The sequence below is a fragment of the Agelaius phoeniceus genome, chromosome 12, assembly GCF_051311805.1.
Source record: "Agelaius phoeniceus isolate bAgePho1 chromosome 12, bAgePho1.hap1, whole genome shotgun sequence".
Classification (NCBI taxonomy): domain Eukaryota; kingdom Metazoa; phylum Chordata; class Aves; order Passeriformes; family Icteridae; genus Agelaius; species Agelaius phoeniceus.
The window spans coordinates 20,262,150-20,277,402 of record NC_135276.1 but is presented as its reverse complement, the minus strand read 5'-3'; the positions used below and the strand labels follow the sequence as shown (position 1 = coordinate 20,277,402).

General features: G+C 56.6%; 1 protein-coding gene across 1 annotated transcript in view; it reads right to left on the bottom strand.

Annotated features, from left to right (window-relative positions):
- Window positions 1–14,241, bottom strand: part of JPH3 (junctophilin 3) — a 49,933-nt gene extending 35,692 nt beyond the window's left edge. Inside the window, exon 1 of the mRNA XM_054640687.2 lies at window positions 13,457–14,241. Coding sequence (XP_054496662.1) covers window positions 13,457–13,838 — 382 coding nt within the window. The 5' untranslated portion in view covers window positions 13,839–14,241. The remainder of the gene's footprint in view (window positions 1–13,456) is intronic.
- Between the last annotated feature and the right edge of the window lie 1,012 nt (window positions 14,242–15,253).

Sequence of the window (15,253 nt, the reverse complement as noted above, 5' to 3'; positions counted from 1 at the left end):
GGTTGGCACAATTCCAGGCCTTATCCCAGCCCATTGAACTGCAGGGCTTGTTTTTATTCTTAGGTCGGCTTAATCTTCTCCAGAGCAGCTCGAGATGCAGTGATGCACTGTGAGCCCTGCTGGGGCAGACTGAGGAGCCCGAGGATGGCTCTGAGCTGGGCCCTGGAGCTGCTGGATGCTGTGAGCAGCGCCAGCCCCGGGATGTGAAGAGCTGGGATGGGCACAGACAGCACCTCACAGCAGTGGGACCTTCCTTTGTGCCAGCCCTGCTCCCACACACCCAGACCTGCTGAAATAGGGAACCCTGTGTGAATGGGGCCAGTCCTGCCCCAGCACTCCCTGAGGAATTTCCCTGCCCAGTCCTGGGGCACAGCAGCGGAGAAGGGACCTGGGCTGGAGCAGCTCATGCTGAGCATCTGCAGGAACTCCTTCCCCAGAGTGTGAAACCAGCCCCTGGACACATTCTGGGGTGTATTTTGAGGTTCTTCAATTGTCTTTTAGCTGCCAGTGCAGCTTTGAACAAATCCCCCAGGATTTGAGCATCCTTCCCTATGCTCCAATGACATTGCATTATTGGGGTGGCAGCTTTGTGCACCCCAAAAAACCAGCAGGCCCAAGCTGGGGGCCCCACAGAACCTGCCCTGGAGAAGGGACATGGGGAGGCAGGGGCAGGCAGGATTTACTGAGGGTTTATAGGATTAGCACCGGGATTAGGGCAGGCACCGGCAGGGCAGGGAGAGGAGGTGGTGACAGGGAGAAGGATGGGGCACAACCTGTGAGATGCAGCTCAGGGGACACAGCAGACATGTCCTGTGGGGGGGTTTGAGCAGTGAGCCTGCCTTGTCCCCTGTGGTGTCCCCAAGAATGAGGAGCAACCAGTGCCATGCACCCACAGCCCTCCCCGGGCCTGGGAGTGTGGCTGTGGCAGGGGAGAGCCTGCCAAGGTGTCCCTGCATTCCCTGGGCACCTGGCAGCTCCTCTCTTCCCTTTCTGGCTCCATCCCAGACTATCTCAGCAGGACAATGGAGCAGCTTGGGGAAAGATTCCCCCCCAGGGCCCCAAATTCCCCCGCCAAGGCACCCCCAGGATGTCCTCACACTGTGCTCCTGCTGCCCTGGAGATGGATTCAGGGAAAGATGCCAGTGTGGGCAGGGGCACAGGGGAACACATCCTGCATGAGATCCACCAGATCCCACCCTGCCCAAACCCTGATCTCCCTTTCCCTTGGCTGAATCCCTTCACTCCAGCCCTGACCCCACACAGGTCCCTCAGCCTCCTCATCTCCGGGCAAACGTGCAGCTGAAAACCCTCCCTGGATTCAGCTGGAGCAGCTGAAGGATCACAGCCCCGTGCTGAAGCCTGAGGGACTGGCAGGGAGCAGAACAAACTGCTGTGGGCTGGAGCACTTGTGGAAAATTGGTCACAGCAGGTCAGAGCTGCAGCTGTGCCTGTCCCCAGCCAGGCTGAGGTGCTCAGGATGCTGCCATCCCATCCCTCCTGGCTCCCAACCTGCTCCTGGAATGGCTCAGCTGCAGGGGCAGTCTTGGCATCTCCTTGGCAAGGGGGATTTTCAGCCACTCCATCCTGCTTGTCCTGTCCCAGCACTGTGGAACAACCCCCAACCCAGCTCTGCTTTTGAGGGTGTCATTCCTTCCCTGCAGGGGCAGCAGCAGGGATTATCCCCAGGGATTGCCCCAGAGGTCCCAGCTCTGCTTTTGAGGGTGTCATTCCTTCCCTGCAGGGATTATCCCCAGGGATTGCCTCAGAGGCCACGCTCGTGTCCCCAGCAGCCACCAAGACATCTGGGCAGCTTCATGGCCACCAGCAGATCAAAGAGCTTCCTGTCAGGGAGCTGAGCCCTTCCTCAGCCAGCAGAGCTCCTTCCTTCCCTGACCTCATGATGTCTCAAACCCTGGATCTCCAGGATTTGGCCATGGATCGTGGGAGGCTCCTGATCTGCATTGCTGAGCCACCTCCTCCCTGAGCCCTGCTCAGCTTAACCTCTGCCCCACCATTTGCACATTTCTGCACAAGGCTTGGTCTCACAAGGAGCCCAGAGCCTCCTTGTCCCTGCAGAGGAATCAGGATTTCACAATATTCCCCTTCACGTGCCGGGATGGGTCGGCTGCAGCTGCTCCAAGCTGGGAATGGAAAGGGAAGGTGCAGCAGGAATCTGGCAGGTGGGGCTGGGAGGGCTGGAATGAGCATTTCTGACAGAACAGAATCATCTGCTGAGGTGCTGAAGGGAGAATTCCAAGGATTTTGGTTGTGAGCACCTCACTGGGATGGGATGGGATGGGAGGGGATGGGATGGGATGGGGTGGGGTGGGATGGGATGGGATGGGATGGGATGGGATGGGATGGGATGGGATGGGATGGGAGGGGATGGGATGGGATGGGATGGGGTGGGATGGGAGGGGATGGGATGGGAGGGGATGGGATGGGATGGGATGGGATGGGATGGGATGGGATGGGATGGGATGGGATGGGATGGGATGGGATGGGATGGGATGGGGTGGGATGGGAGGGGATGGGATGGGAGGGGATGGGATGGGGTGGGATGGGAGGCAGGGAGCAACCCAAGGCAATCCTGGCCACAAACCCCTTGTACTGCCCAAGCCAGAGGAGAGCCAAAGCCACCCTGATGGAGGAGAATCCTGGGGAGGAAAAGGTCCCACCCTCTTCCCTCAGCCATGCAGGGCACTCCTGTGGACACCTCCAAGATGGCACAAATATCCATCCCACATCTATCCCCTTTGGCACAGGGCAAAAAGGACAAAGAGAGAGGAAAGCCTTGGACATGGAAAGTCAAGACAAAGGTGAGGAAGTGGCCATGTCCATGCCAAGCAGAGCTAAGGAGAGGGCACAGCCTGAGGTAGGAGAAAACAACTGGAGTCATCCCAAAGGATGGATTGGAGAGAAAAACCCTATTTCAGAAATAACTGCTGAGGTGTAAGAAAGGGAACAGGATCATGGGAAAGACAGGGATTGATGGAAACATGGAAAGAAGACAAGGGGCAAGTTGTCCAACACTTCAGCTGTGGGACACACTCACTGGTGTTCCTAATGCTGAATTTGGGGTTTTTTGGCTCCCTCCCCTTGGAGCAGGGCTGGCTTGTTTCCAGAACTCCTGCAGGAATTGCCATGGCCTTGAGGAGTGTGCAGAGCCCCATCCTTGGGGCTGAGAGCAGAGAGCAGGAGGTCCCTGCCTTGGGGAGCATCATTCCTGATGCTCCAGCATGACAGGGAGCAGCCCTTCCTCAGCATTGGGCTAAAATCCATCCTGGGATAGAGCTGAGAGTCTGCAGGGCAGCTCCTGGTGGCCCCACAATGCCAAAATCCCCCAAATCAGGGCTGGGCTGGGTTTGCACTTAAAGCAAAGCAGGAAGGGGCAGAGCAGGACCCTGCACCTCCAAACTCCCTGCTGGGCACAGGGATAAGGCAGCAGCATTCAGTGGGCTGGGGAACTCTGGGGTGCAGCTCCTGTTTGCAAAGCTCCCCACAAGGATCAGATGCATTGCAGGAACAGCGACTCCTCCTGTGCACTTCCCTTCCTCTGCCAAAGAGATTTTGGGGAATTTGCTGGGCAGGGGAGAGGAGATCTCCAGCTCTGGCCCATCCCTCTGGGATGCAGCACTGTGGGGACCCAGGACTGCTCCCTCTCACTGACCAGGTCTTTCTTCTCCATGGCTGGGAGGGAACAACCAAGGGTTGTTTGGCCTTGCTGTCCCAAACTGAGGAATTTCCTGCACCTGGAATCTTTTCCTGCTTATGGAGAGATGGTGGAACCTCACAGTGAAGCCCAGCCACTGGATAAAGGGGATGTGCAGCACTCATTCCAGTGAAATCCAGCTTTATAACAAATAAACATCCCAAGGAGCTCCCCCAGGAACAGCTGGAGTTTGCACTGCCCAAGGGGAGGATGTGGGGCTGCTCAGGTACGTGGGGTTTCCTCTGGCTTGAGGTGGGATCATGCACTTGGACATAAACCTGCTCCATGATGTTGGAAGGAGATAAAAGCAAGGATTTTTTGGGTTGGAATGACTGCATTTTCTTTCCCCCTCTGCCCATACCCAAGATTTGGCATTTTGTGGCCGCTGAGCCCTCTGGCCCCACTCCAGGAGCACCATTAAGGAGAAGCTTCACAGCTGCTCCCAGGCTTTTCCCAAACCCACAGGGCCCGTTCTGTGTCCTGCAGGATGAACCCTTTGGCAAACACACAGACAAAGCCCTCAGGAGGTTTGCACAGACCTGCCCTCTCCCAGCTCCTCCTATGGAGACACCCAGGCAGGAATCTGGGATGTTGTGAAGCACTTTGAGGGCAGCAGACACACCACACATGTGACATTATCACAACCCGACCTCAGAAAAAGACAGATTTGGAAAAAATTTGGACAAGTTTGGAAAAAATTCCTTCTCCATCCCTAACACCGAGTTAAAACCCAAGCATGCTGGGTCAGTATTCCCAGGTTAGATAAAATCACCAGCAAAAGGTGGATAAAATCACCAGCTCTGCCTGGAAAATGGGAGCAGGAGGCTGCCAAGGGCAGGGGCTCTGTCCCACCCCTGAGGCACAGCCAGTGGTGCAGTGGCTGTGCTGGGCACCAGCAGCTTTCCCCAGCTCCCCAAAACCCCAGCCAGGAGGGGGAAGTGGTCCAAAGTGCCCCTCCACTTTTCCAAGCCAAAGTAATTAGGTTTTACAAATTGCTGATTTATCTCACAGAGGATCCTTCCTGGTGTGCTCAGCCCCCCTCTTATCTCTGGCCTCTGCAGCATATTAATTAAAGATGTCCGATGGCAATAATTAGGCTGGGCTCTTGAATTCCAACCAGAGGGGGGAGTTTTACAGATATCCCCTTCCAGCTGCTCAATATCACAGAGCCCAGTGAGGATTCACACTCAAATCATGCCAGGAACACCCATCCCAAAGGGAAGAAGCCTGGGAGAAAAGAGAAGGCTGGAGGGTGCTCACCCAGCTTCAGCTCTGAGGCTGTGACAATGGGGACACCCTCACTGGGCATCCCAGGGAACTGATGGGAAAAATGTGCCCCCAAATGTCCTGCCCGACCCTGTGGGGACTCCTGAGCACAGCAGCACAGAATTCCAGAATGGTTTGGGTGGGAAGGGAACTTAAAATTCCTGTTGTTCCCACACCTTCCACTGTCCCAGGCTGCTCCCAGCCCTGTCCAGCCCGGCCCTGGGCACTGCCAGGGATCCAGGGGCAGTCACAGCTGCTCTGGGCACCTGTGCCAGGGCCTCAGCACCTTCCAGGGAACAATTCCTCATTCCCAATATCCTATCCATCCCTGCCCTGTGGCAGTGGGAGCCATTCCCTGTGTCCTGTACCCCATCCCTTGTCCCCAGTCCCTCCCCAGCTCTCCTGGAGCCCCTTTAGGGGCTCTGAGCTCTCCCTGGAGCTTCTCCTCTCCAGGTGAGCACCCCCAGGTGTCCCAGCCCTGGAGCAGCTCCGTGCTCCCCTCTGGAATTGCTCCAGCAGCTCCACATCCTTCTCACACTGGGAAGCCCCAGAGCTGGAAAAGCTCTTCAGGTGGGGCTTCAGAGGGGGAGATGCCCTCCCTCAAGCCCCTGGTCCCTGCATGGGTGTGGGGACACATTTTCTGCCAGGGCCCCCTCCTGGGCTGTCCCCTGTGCCCAGCTGGGTGGGTGCCCAGCCCTGCCCTGTGCCCCCCAGCCCTGCCCTGTGCCCCCCAGCCCTGCCCTGTGCCCCCCAGAGGCATGGCAGGGATGGCTGGGAGGTGCCACCTGCACTGCCCACCTGGGAATGTGGGAATCAGTGACACTGCCTGTGCCCAGCACCACGGGCACTGGGAATCCACAGCAAATGATCCCCTCCAGCCCTGCCAAGGCTTTCCAGCACCAAGCCACGCTGAAAACACAGTCAGATGCTTCTGCTGTGGCTGCTAATTTGCCAAAAATATGCTCTGGTAACTGCTTACACAGGGGAAGGAATAAAGTATGGATTTTTGAGTATGCAAATCTAATCTGCAGGCAGGAGCACGTGATGGGTGTTAGTCATAGTGCTAATGCTGGGTGCATCCAGACAGGGTGGGCACAGCCAGGCCTGGGCAGCCAGGGAGGCCAAGGAGGAGAGGATGAGGAGGATGAGGGCTGCCAGGGGCTGCTGTGCTCCTGCCTGGCTGCAGAATGAAATCTGATAGAAATAAATAAGAAAGAATTGCAGTTTGTGTCAGCACAGCCAGCTTGTGGAGGGAGGGAGCCTCCATCGAAAGGAATCCAGCAGTGGAGGTGCTGGGTTTGGCTGAGGTTTGGAAGGAGATGGCTCTGGAAGGGGTAGGGATGGGAGCAGGGATGGGTTTGGAACAGCCAGCAGCTCTGCAGGAGCTGGGGGCTGCAGGAGGAGATGGATTTCCACAGCCTCACTCCTCCTCCTCCTGCTCCTCCTGCTCCTCCTCCTCCTCCTCCTCTGGATGCAAATAACAACACAAGTATTTCTGGCTGAAATCCCATGGAACAGGGACTGCTGAGCCCTTCTCCTTGGGGAAAATCACAGGTGGCAAGAATGTTCCTCAGGGGGGAATGAGCCCCATCCCAAATGTGAGAACACATGAATGTCCTCATTGCCTGGCCCAAGGATACTCTGCAAGCAGCAGGTGAAGGCTCTTCCCTCACTGAAAACATTAAAGAAAAGAAATCTTGTGTGGAAATTAATGTTTTCCAAGGGGTTTCAGCTATTTGCTTCAAGGGGAAAATCTCTGTTCCTCTGTTGCTCAGGAAGAACCAAGCCTGTCCTGAGCATCCCCTCCCTCTTCTCACTGCTGCTGCATCTCCTGCTTCCCCAAACCTGTTGGGAAGTGCCTTTGCCAGCCAGAATTGAAGGAAAGGCATCAAAAACCCACAATAAAGACAATCAAATCTTGGCTTCAGTGATTCTGATGGGGCTCATGGTGCCTCTCAGGCCAGTTGTGATTCCTCTTAAAAGCTCCAGGTCCTGCAGTCAGGGGAAACACAACTTATAAAAGGAAATAACCAAAGAAAGATATTTCATATTGTCTGTCCTGGGAGTGGGAAGGGCTGGGCTTGTCAGGAGGGAAAGTCAAGGAAGCATCATCCCCATCATCCCCTGGTGAAATGGGGCCAGGGTTTTCCCAGGGCAGCTGAATCCCTGCAGATTCAGCTGGGGTCAAAAGCAGGATGAGCTTTTATCTCCAGGGATGCAAACCACTCCAGGATATTGCTCAGCACCTTTATTAAGGCCAATGTGCCTCTCTCAGAAGGCAGAGTGAAATCAGGCTAATGCTGATTCCCTTCATCCCCCCTGCTCTAATCCTGCCCCAAACTCTGGGGTGTCTCCTGTTCCCAGCAGGGATCCAGGAGCAAGGGCTGGTCCCAGCCTCAGGGCCCTGCAGGGTTTGGGGGCTGCATCCCCCCAGCTGTGGGAGATGCTCAGGGGGGTGGGATGAGGCTGAGCTCCCCCTGGATCAGGGATGAGGCAAGAGCAGGGTTTATTTATTCCCTGTGAAATAAATCATGGAATCACAGAGAGGTTTGGCTTGGAAGGGACCTTAAGTCTCATCTCATCCCATGGGCAGGGACACCTTCCACTGTCCCAGATTGCTCCAACCCTCTCCAGCCTGGCCCTGGCCACTTCCAGACCCTTATTCCTGCCAGGGAAACACCTTGCAGGCCCCAGGTGATGCCCTGAGCAGGAAATAATACCTTTGTGGTGATCATCTTCTTGTGGAAATCAGCAAAATGAGGGGCCTTGCTCTGGCTGTTCACTCATTCATGAAAATTCATGATGCTCTGCTGTGTGCTGAGAGCCAGTGGAACCTCTTCAGGGAATAATGTTGGGGAAGCAGTGGCTGTTCTTAGGGAATGCTCATGCATCCAATGCAATTTTTAAGGATTTTTGATGCATAGGCCAGAATCTGTCTTTGAAAAGCCAATATCAAGCCCCAAAATACAAACACTTGCCTTTCAAGTTTTGGTTTCTGCAAGCTCATGATTTTTTTTTAATTTTTTTTTTTTTTTGTTAGAAATACTTTAATTGTGAGTTAAACACAATTCACAAGCTGAATCCAGGGGCAAATGACCATCAGGACTCTCCTGTAACTCCTGCAAAAGAATCCTTTCTTGCCCAGGAGTTCAATCAATGCCAAAAGCAGACCCAAAGAGACAAAAAATCTCCCAAGGCAGATGCTAAAGCCCAGAGCTCACCCCTAAGAGACCATGCCCAAGCTCACCCTGCCCAGCTCCTCCATCTCCAAGTCGTGCCTGCTTTAATACAGCTCATTCATCTACGTCAGCGTTACCTGACTCAAAGCATTCAAAATTCATCAGGTTCATTTTAAAATCGAGGCATTTTTAAACAGAAGGCATTTTTAGCTCTTGTCTGCTGCTTCCCAAGCCTGGAAGAATGACTTTTCTGCAATAGCCTGGGTGGAAACCTTGCTTCCAAACCGAAGCTGAAAATCTTGCAAAATCACATGATTCCACAAGCTGGAGCTTCTAAAGGGAAAAAAAAAAAACGTTCAGCTCCAGGAGCAGATGTCACCCAACCACGAGGAGCCCCATGGGATATCAAATCACATGCAAATATCCTGAGATTTGCATTCAAAGCCATGAGAACCCACCCCAGTGCAATGACACGAGCACCGTGCTTCAGGGCTGAAGGCAGCCTCTGCTGTGGGTCAGGGAGAGGGGTTTGAGGGGCTCCCCAAGGCTGGGATCCTGCACAGCTCCCTGGAGAATCTCAGCCTGGATAAAAGACTCGGGAAGATGGAGTGAGGGTCTGAGGCCTGTCTGGTAATTTCTGTCCCATGTTCTTTTCTCCGAGGTCAAAATCCTTCTTCCTCTGTCCTGAGCTGTACCTGAAACTAAGCAGCATGTTCCAGTGAGAGAAGTAATTACCATGAGTTCATAGCATTTATTTTTAATGAGGCTGGTCAGAATCTTCATTTAGTATTTTGATTCATTTTTCTGTGCTCGGCAGCTCCTGACGTCTCCGGTTCTGCTCTCCTGGAACCACTGCAAGCAGCTTCTAGACCCAACCCAGACAGTGAGAAGCTCCATCACCAAAATCTTGACTTTTTAAATTGATTTTCAGGCTCTGGGGGGGCTGTTGGGAGCAGCTCTGGCTGTGCCTGGGTGCTGCAGGAACGGGAGGATCGAGGATCAGGGCGCTCTTGTATTTGCTTGTTTCCGCCCACTGTTTGAAGTGCATCAACAATTCCTTCCCGGCAGCAAAACAAGGGAGAGCTGGTACTTTTAAGGTAATTCTGACATCCGTGCTATGAATAGATCCTGAGGGAAATTTGCCCTCTCTCCTGGGTTCCCTGTGCAGGAGCTCAAGGGAAGGCAGGGCTGGGGAGAGGCACCAGGCTGCTGGCACTGTGGAATATGGGAATATTTGGCAATATGGGAATATGGGTGGAAGGGACCTTAAAGGTGTCCCATTCCAACCCTCCTGGCTGGCAGTGGCTCATCCCAAAGCATGGCTCTGCTCAGGTGAGGGGATGCAGCCCCTTCCCAGGCAGGCAGGTGCCACCCAGCATTCCTGCTCCATGCCCCCTGGAGCAGCCCTTTATGCTGGCTTTTGGGGAATATTCCATGCTTTTCCCCTCCTCAGCCACTCCCCAGCCGTTTGGTGGGTAGCTCCTGGTGCACCTGCTGAGAGAGGTGTCACCAGTGTCACTGCAGGGGTGGGAAAGTGGGACATGGAGCAGGACAGGCTGGCAGGGCCCCACCCCGGCAGCTCCGCTCCCCTCTCCCCATGGCAGGAATATTTCCCAGCCCGGGCCAAGAAAACCCACTTGCCTACTCAGCCAGTGCTAACAATGCAAACACTAATTATATTTCCCTCACCTATCAAAGGATGATTCATTTTTAGGTGAGTGGGCACGGAGATTACACAAGATGAACAGCACCGTGCGACCGCCCGGCCCTTTCGGGGCAGCCCTCCCGAGAAACAAGGATTTAGGGAGGGTGGGACATTCAGGATGGGGACAGGATGGCAACAGGGTGAGGCTGGTTCACAGCAGGCACCCCCAGCCTGTCCCATTCCCTCAGGGATGCTGGGCACTGGGTGCCCAGGATGGGGCTGGTCCCATCCCAGAGCCCCTGTCTGGTTTAGGATCCCAGCTGTTCTGCTGGGAAGAGGTGGGAGGAAGAGGAAAACAGCATTGCCAGGGATGGAAAGGGCAAAAACAGATTTGGAGGCTTCCTTTAGCCACCCCACCTCACTCACCCCCACCAAAGCCATGATGGTTTCAGCAGCTTAACCCAAACCCAACACAGAGGATTCCCATGGGAAGGCTGGAGCTACAGCTCCAGCTGTCCCCAGGGTGAAATCACTGAGATCCCCAAAGTATCCCGGGCAGGAAGCAGCTGTGATGTCTCCTGATCTCCTGACCTGATCAGAAGAGGGTCTCCAGCCCTCTGCTCCAGGTCCCCCAGCCCCAGTGCCAGCATCCCCAGCCCCACAGAGGCGCTGATCCAGGTGGATGCAGCTCCTTTCCCCGGAGCAAGGGAGCAATTCCTGCTCCCACTCCGGAGCTGGGGTGAATCAGACAAGTGTTCAACTCCAGCACCCGAGCGAGGCAATCCTTGGGAGCCCGCTTTACGTAACATCAGGTGCTCTGGAGGGGGGCAGGAGGGTTTTTGGCAGCAAGATGAGGCTGTAGCAGCAGCGCTGGGGACGTCTGAGCGAGCGAGGCCACGGGGACAGCGGGACGGCGCAGGGGCCGCGTGCCAGCCGTGCCAGGGCCGCGTGGGCTCTGGGGAGAGCAGCGTGGATGGACACCAATCCCCCAGGCCGGGGGAGCAGGATTTGCTCTCCCGGGGGTCAGGGAGCGCGTGGGAAGGGCGTGGGGGGCTGCTGGGCGTGGGGGGACGGCGTGGGGCGCGCGGCGGGCGCGGCGTGGGAGGTGTGAGCTCGGCAAGCTGCGCGCGGGGGCAGCGCTGCCTGCGGGGCCGGCGGGAGCCCCCGGCCACCGAGTGCCATCCCCGACACCCAACACAGCCAGAACCCAGCGGTGACACCAACGGCCCCCCCAGCACAGCGCTGGGGCAGGGGGAGGCTGCCCTTCCGCCTGCCATGGGAAAACTGGAGCAAATCCCTGGGTTCTGGGGCTCCCCGAGCATCGCTGCGCGTTTAGGGCCCCCATCCCCAAAGCCAGGGCTGGGGAGCTAAAAAAAAATGATGTGCAAGGGATGAATATTTATCTGTGGGTGGCAAGTGACAGATGCTGGGGCGAGGATTCTTGGGTACTTCAGTTTGCTGGAGGTAATAACTGGAATAGATTAATGAGAAACATCCTTCCCTACAGTTGCCTCCCTGGTGCCACCGCTCCCGCACACAGCGGCCTCTGGGACCCAAACACACAAAGTTCAGCAAGGCTTGGTGTCCAAAAAGGCTGGAGATGCCCAGCTTTGGTGGTTTCCACCCAGAATGGAGCCAGGCAACTGGGAAAGGGATGTGGCCTCTGGGTGCTGGGAGCTGAGTTGGTGAAAGTGGCCTTGGAGGTGGCCCAGCTGAGGTGGGGGAAGCTGGTGTGGAGGAGCATCCACAGTTACCAGCACTCTGCATTCCCCCAGCATGGCATTCCTTCCTCCTTGGAAGGTTTGCAGAGTCCCAGGGGGAGCATTTTGCCACAGACCCTGCCCTTTCCCAGCACTGCTCCTCTTCCCTCCTCCCGAAATCGCAAACATGCGACGACGACGTCGCTTTTGGGTCCCCGAGCGCCGGGAAGCCGGGCTGGCCTGACAAGATGGAAGGAAAAGCTGTTTCCTTCTGGTAGCTTCTCAGAAAACGCTGAAACTGCTGCTAAGCCACCCCAGGGTGGGGATGCTGCCCAGGTTTCCCTAAAAAACGCTGCTCTGCAGAGGATGGGGAGTGCGCCGGGGCGGGGGCACGTGCGTGGCCAGGGACAGGGCCAGCCCTGCAACACCCAGCCCTCAGAGACCTGTAGTTAGTCCAGACTTCTGTCTGTCCTCCCTCAAACCTCCCAGGCAGGGGCTGGGTGCCAGGAGGAGACAGCACCCACGTTGGGAGCAAGCAGAACCCCCCCACAGCCCCTCCTGAGCGCCTCGGATGTGGGAGACGGCGACGATTCCCTGCCCAAGCTTTATTTTTGACTGAAGGACTGCTGGGATTTATCCATGGCTTCCAAACACACACCCGGCACATCCCAGCTCAGTCCTCAGCATCCTTCCAGGCAGCTGAAACAAAAGGTTGCAGCTCTCTTTTTCTCGGGGAAAAAACAACCGGACCAAATGATCATTAAAAATCCCGAGGTGGTTCCGCCTCTCCCTGCGAGAGCACAGAAAAAAAGCAGCTGCAGGTGAGGTTTAACCTCCCCTCCCTGTGCAACCACAAAGCAGCAAACTGGGCTTTCCAGAGCAAGGTCTTGCAGCACCTTTCAGCAAGGCTGCGATGGAGCTCCCCGACGCTGCGATTTCCTCACCGGAGCCGTATGGAAAACCATAACACCCTAACAATAACCCGAGAGGCTGCTTCAGGAGGCCTCCATTCCTGGGAAAAGCAGGGGCCAGCGGAGCCCAGGGCCCCCCAGCTGCTGGCAGGTAGGCCTGCCTCGGATTATGGTGGCAATTCCCATTGTGGAAGTAGCCCCAGCCCAGGAGAGAGGATGATACAGCCACTTACAGCACGGCGCCAGCTGTTTCTCCCAGTTCAGCCCTAAAGCTTGTTAGCCCAGCAATTTTTTTGGGTTTGATCGCTCCAATTGGGTTTTCTTGTTTTTCCTCTAATCCCAGTTTCCCCTCAGCATCTCGTTAAGCCGTGTTGACGGCAGAGAAGAGCTCTGGTGATCCCTCTGAGCCCCTACGCTAAGCATTAAGCCGTAAACTAGGAATGTAAGACTCTTGTCTGAATTAAAGTCTTTTCCCTGGCATCACTGAGCGTGGGGCTGCCTTTGGAGGGGCTGGAGGAGGAGCAGAGCCCCCCACTCCTGGCTGGGAGCTCTGGCAGCCCTGGAGCTGCCCCATCCACCCCGGATCCCTCCCCACACACACACTCGCCTCCATCCTGCCCCGCGTTGTTCCCATGCAAATCCTACAGGTTCCAGTGGTGCAGTCAGAAGTGCCAATCTCATGTGCAACTTGGGTTGTGTCCCCAAGGCCTGGCCCACCCCCTGCTCTGACCCCTCTGGGCCAGAGCTGGGCGTCCCCCCACCAGCACAGCCCCTTCCACATCCCAAAAACCTGCTCGAAGAGAGGAAGGAGGGAGGACCCAGCGCCCAGAGACCCCATGGAACGTTTGGGGCTACCTGTGGCAAAGAGCTGGGCTGGTGCCACGCTGGGCCGGTTCCTTCTCTCCTGCAGGGTGGGAGCATCGCTTGATCCAAGGCAGCAGGTTGCAAACTCCCAGAGTCCAACCCAAACCCCGCTGGGAGGATCTCCCCACCACCCTGCAGCCCACCTGCCCCAGCCAGGAAGGGATCAATGCATCACCTACCTCCATCCGAGTAGGTCTCTGTCCCGTAGCCATCCTGTAATCCATTGCTCCAGGTGCCTTCGTACTTGGCCCCGTTTCCAGTGCATTCCCGGACCCCGTACCGTCCCTTAAATCCATGGGTCCACTCTCCTTTGTACACCCACTTCCCTTTGCTCTCCATGCCAATGCCATGGCGCTTGCCCTGCGCCCAGGTGCCCTGGTAAGTGTTGCCACTGGGCCAAGTGTAGACCCCCAGCACCTCAAAGCCGTGACTCCAGGAGCCCGAATATTCACCTTGACCCTTCGGGCCGGTACAGATTCCATGGCCATGAGCCTTTCCGTCCTCCCAGCCTCCACAGTACGACCCTCCATCGTCAAAATTAAACCTTCCCCCACTGGACATGCATGTAATTCGGTTTGCAAATCTCCCAAAAGGTGAAAAAAAAAAAAAAAAGAAAAAAAAAAAAGGGGAAGAAAAAAAAATAATAGGAAGAAATGCAGGAAATAAAATGTGAACGATGACTTGGGGAAAAGGAAATAAATAAAAATTTAAAAAATTAAATCAAATCGAACTCAATTGAAATCATGCACCAGATCCAGGGAGCTGCTTAAGCCAGTTTCTTGTGATTATTCATTCTCTGGGAGTATGTTGAGGATCAGTTCTCTCTTCCCCTGCTGTGGAAACAGGATCATTAAAAAAAAAAAAAAATAGCAGCAAGAACAGCAGCAGCTATTGGATTTTGGTGCAAACGACTCCACCTAAAAACCATCCAAGGCAGGGAACGGGGGTGGGGGAAAAGGAGAAAAAAAAAAAAAAAAAAAAAGAAAAAAAAAAAAAAAAAAAAGAGGCCAAATGCCAAGAGAAGGGAAAGAGGGAAAAAAAAAAAAAAAAAAAAAAAAAAGGAAAAAAGCGAGCGCTGGGCAGCCCCGGGGGGAGGATGCTCAGAGCCCCCGCGGAGCCCCCCGCCGCCGGCCGGGCTGGCTGGGGCGCAGGGCCGGGGGCAGCGGCGGGCGCGGCGGCATCGCGGGGCTCGGCAGCAGCAGCGGCAGCAGCAGCAATGCGGAGCCTCCTCCGCCGCCCTCCCGCACGGCTCCCGGCCGCTCCCGCACCGCGCACGCCCCGCGCCCCCTCCCTCCTTCCCTCTTTCCCTCCCTCCCTCCCTCCCGCCGCCTCCCCCGCGCCGCAAACCTCAGTGCCGGGGGGCCGCGCTGGCCGCGCCCGGCCCTGCCCGCATCCCGGCCCGCGGGTGCTCGCGGCGAGCCCGGGGGCTGCGGGGCGCTCGGGGGGCCTGGGCTCGCCCCGCCGCGCCTCCCCCACCCCTGCCTCGGCGGCTCCCTACGGGGATAAATCCCGCTCGTTAATGAGCAGGATCCTGGGCTCTCTGCTCTGCCTCGGCTCCCGGCGCCGGGCTCAGGGTGGATTTAAAGAGACAGGAACTGCGTCGCCTTCGCCTCGCAGCCCAGCCGGGCCGCAGCCCCCCGCAGCCTCCCGGGATGCTCCCGCATTTTTATTTATCCCTCCGGCTCTCCCCAGCGGGGCGGAGAGGGGCCGGCATCCCCCGCCGGAGCCCCCCGTGGGCAGGTGGCTGGGAGGACACCGGGGATGGGCCGAAGGGCTCCGGTGCCGGGCAGAGCCCGCTCGGTGGCGGCCCGGGCACGCCGCAGCTGCAGCACGGGCTGGTCGCTGTTTATTGATGGAGAGGCCGCGCTGTGCTTCGCCCCGGGCTGGGGGCAGCGCTCCGGGCTGGGGCCGGATCCGCATCCGCTGGGTGCCGCTCCCCTGCCTCCAGCACCGCGCATCCCACCGGGGTCCTCCCA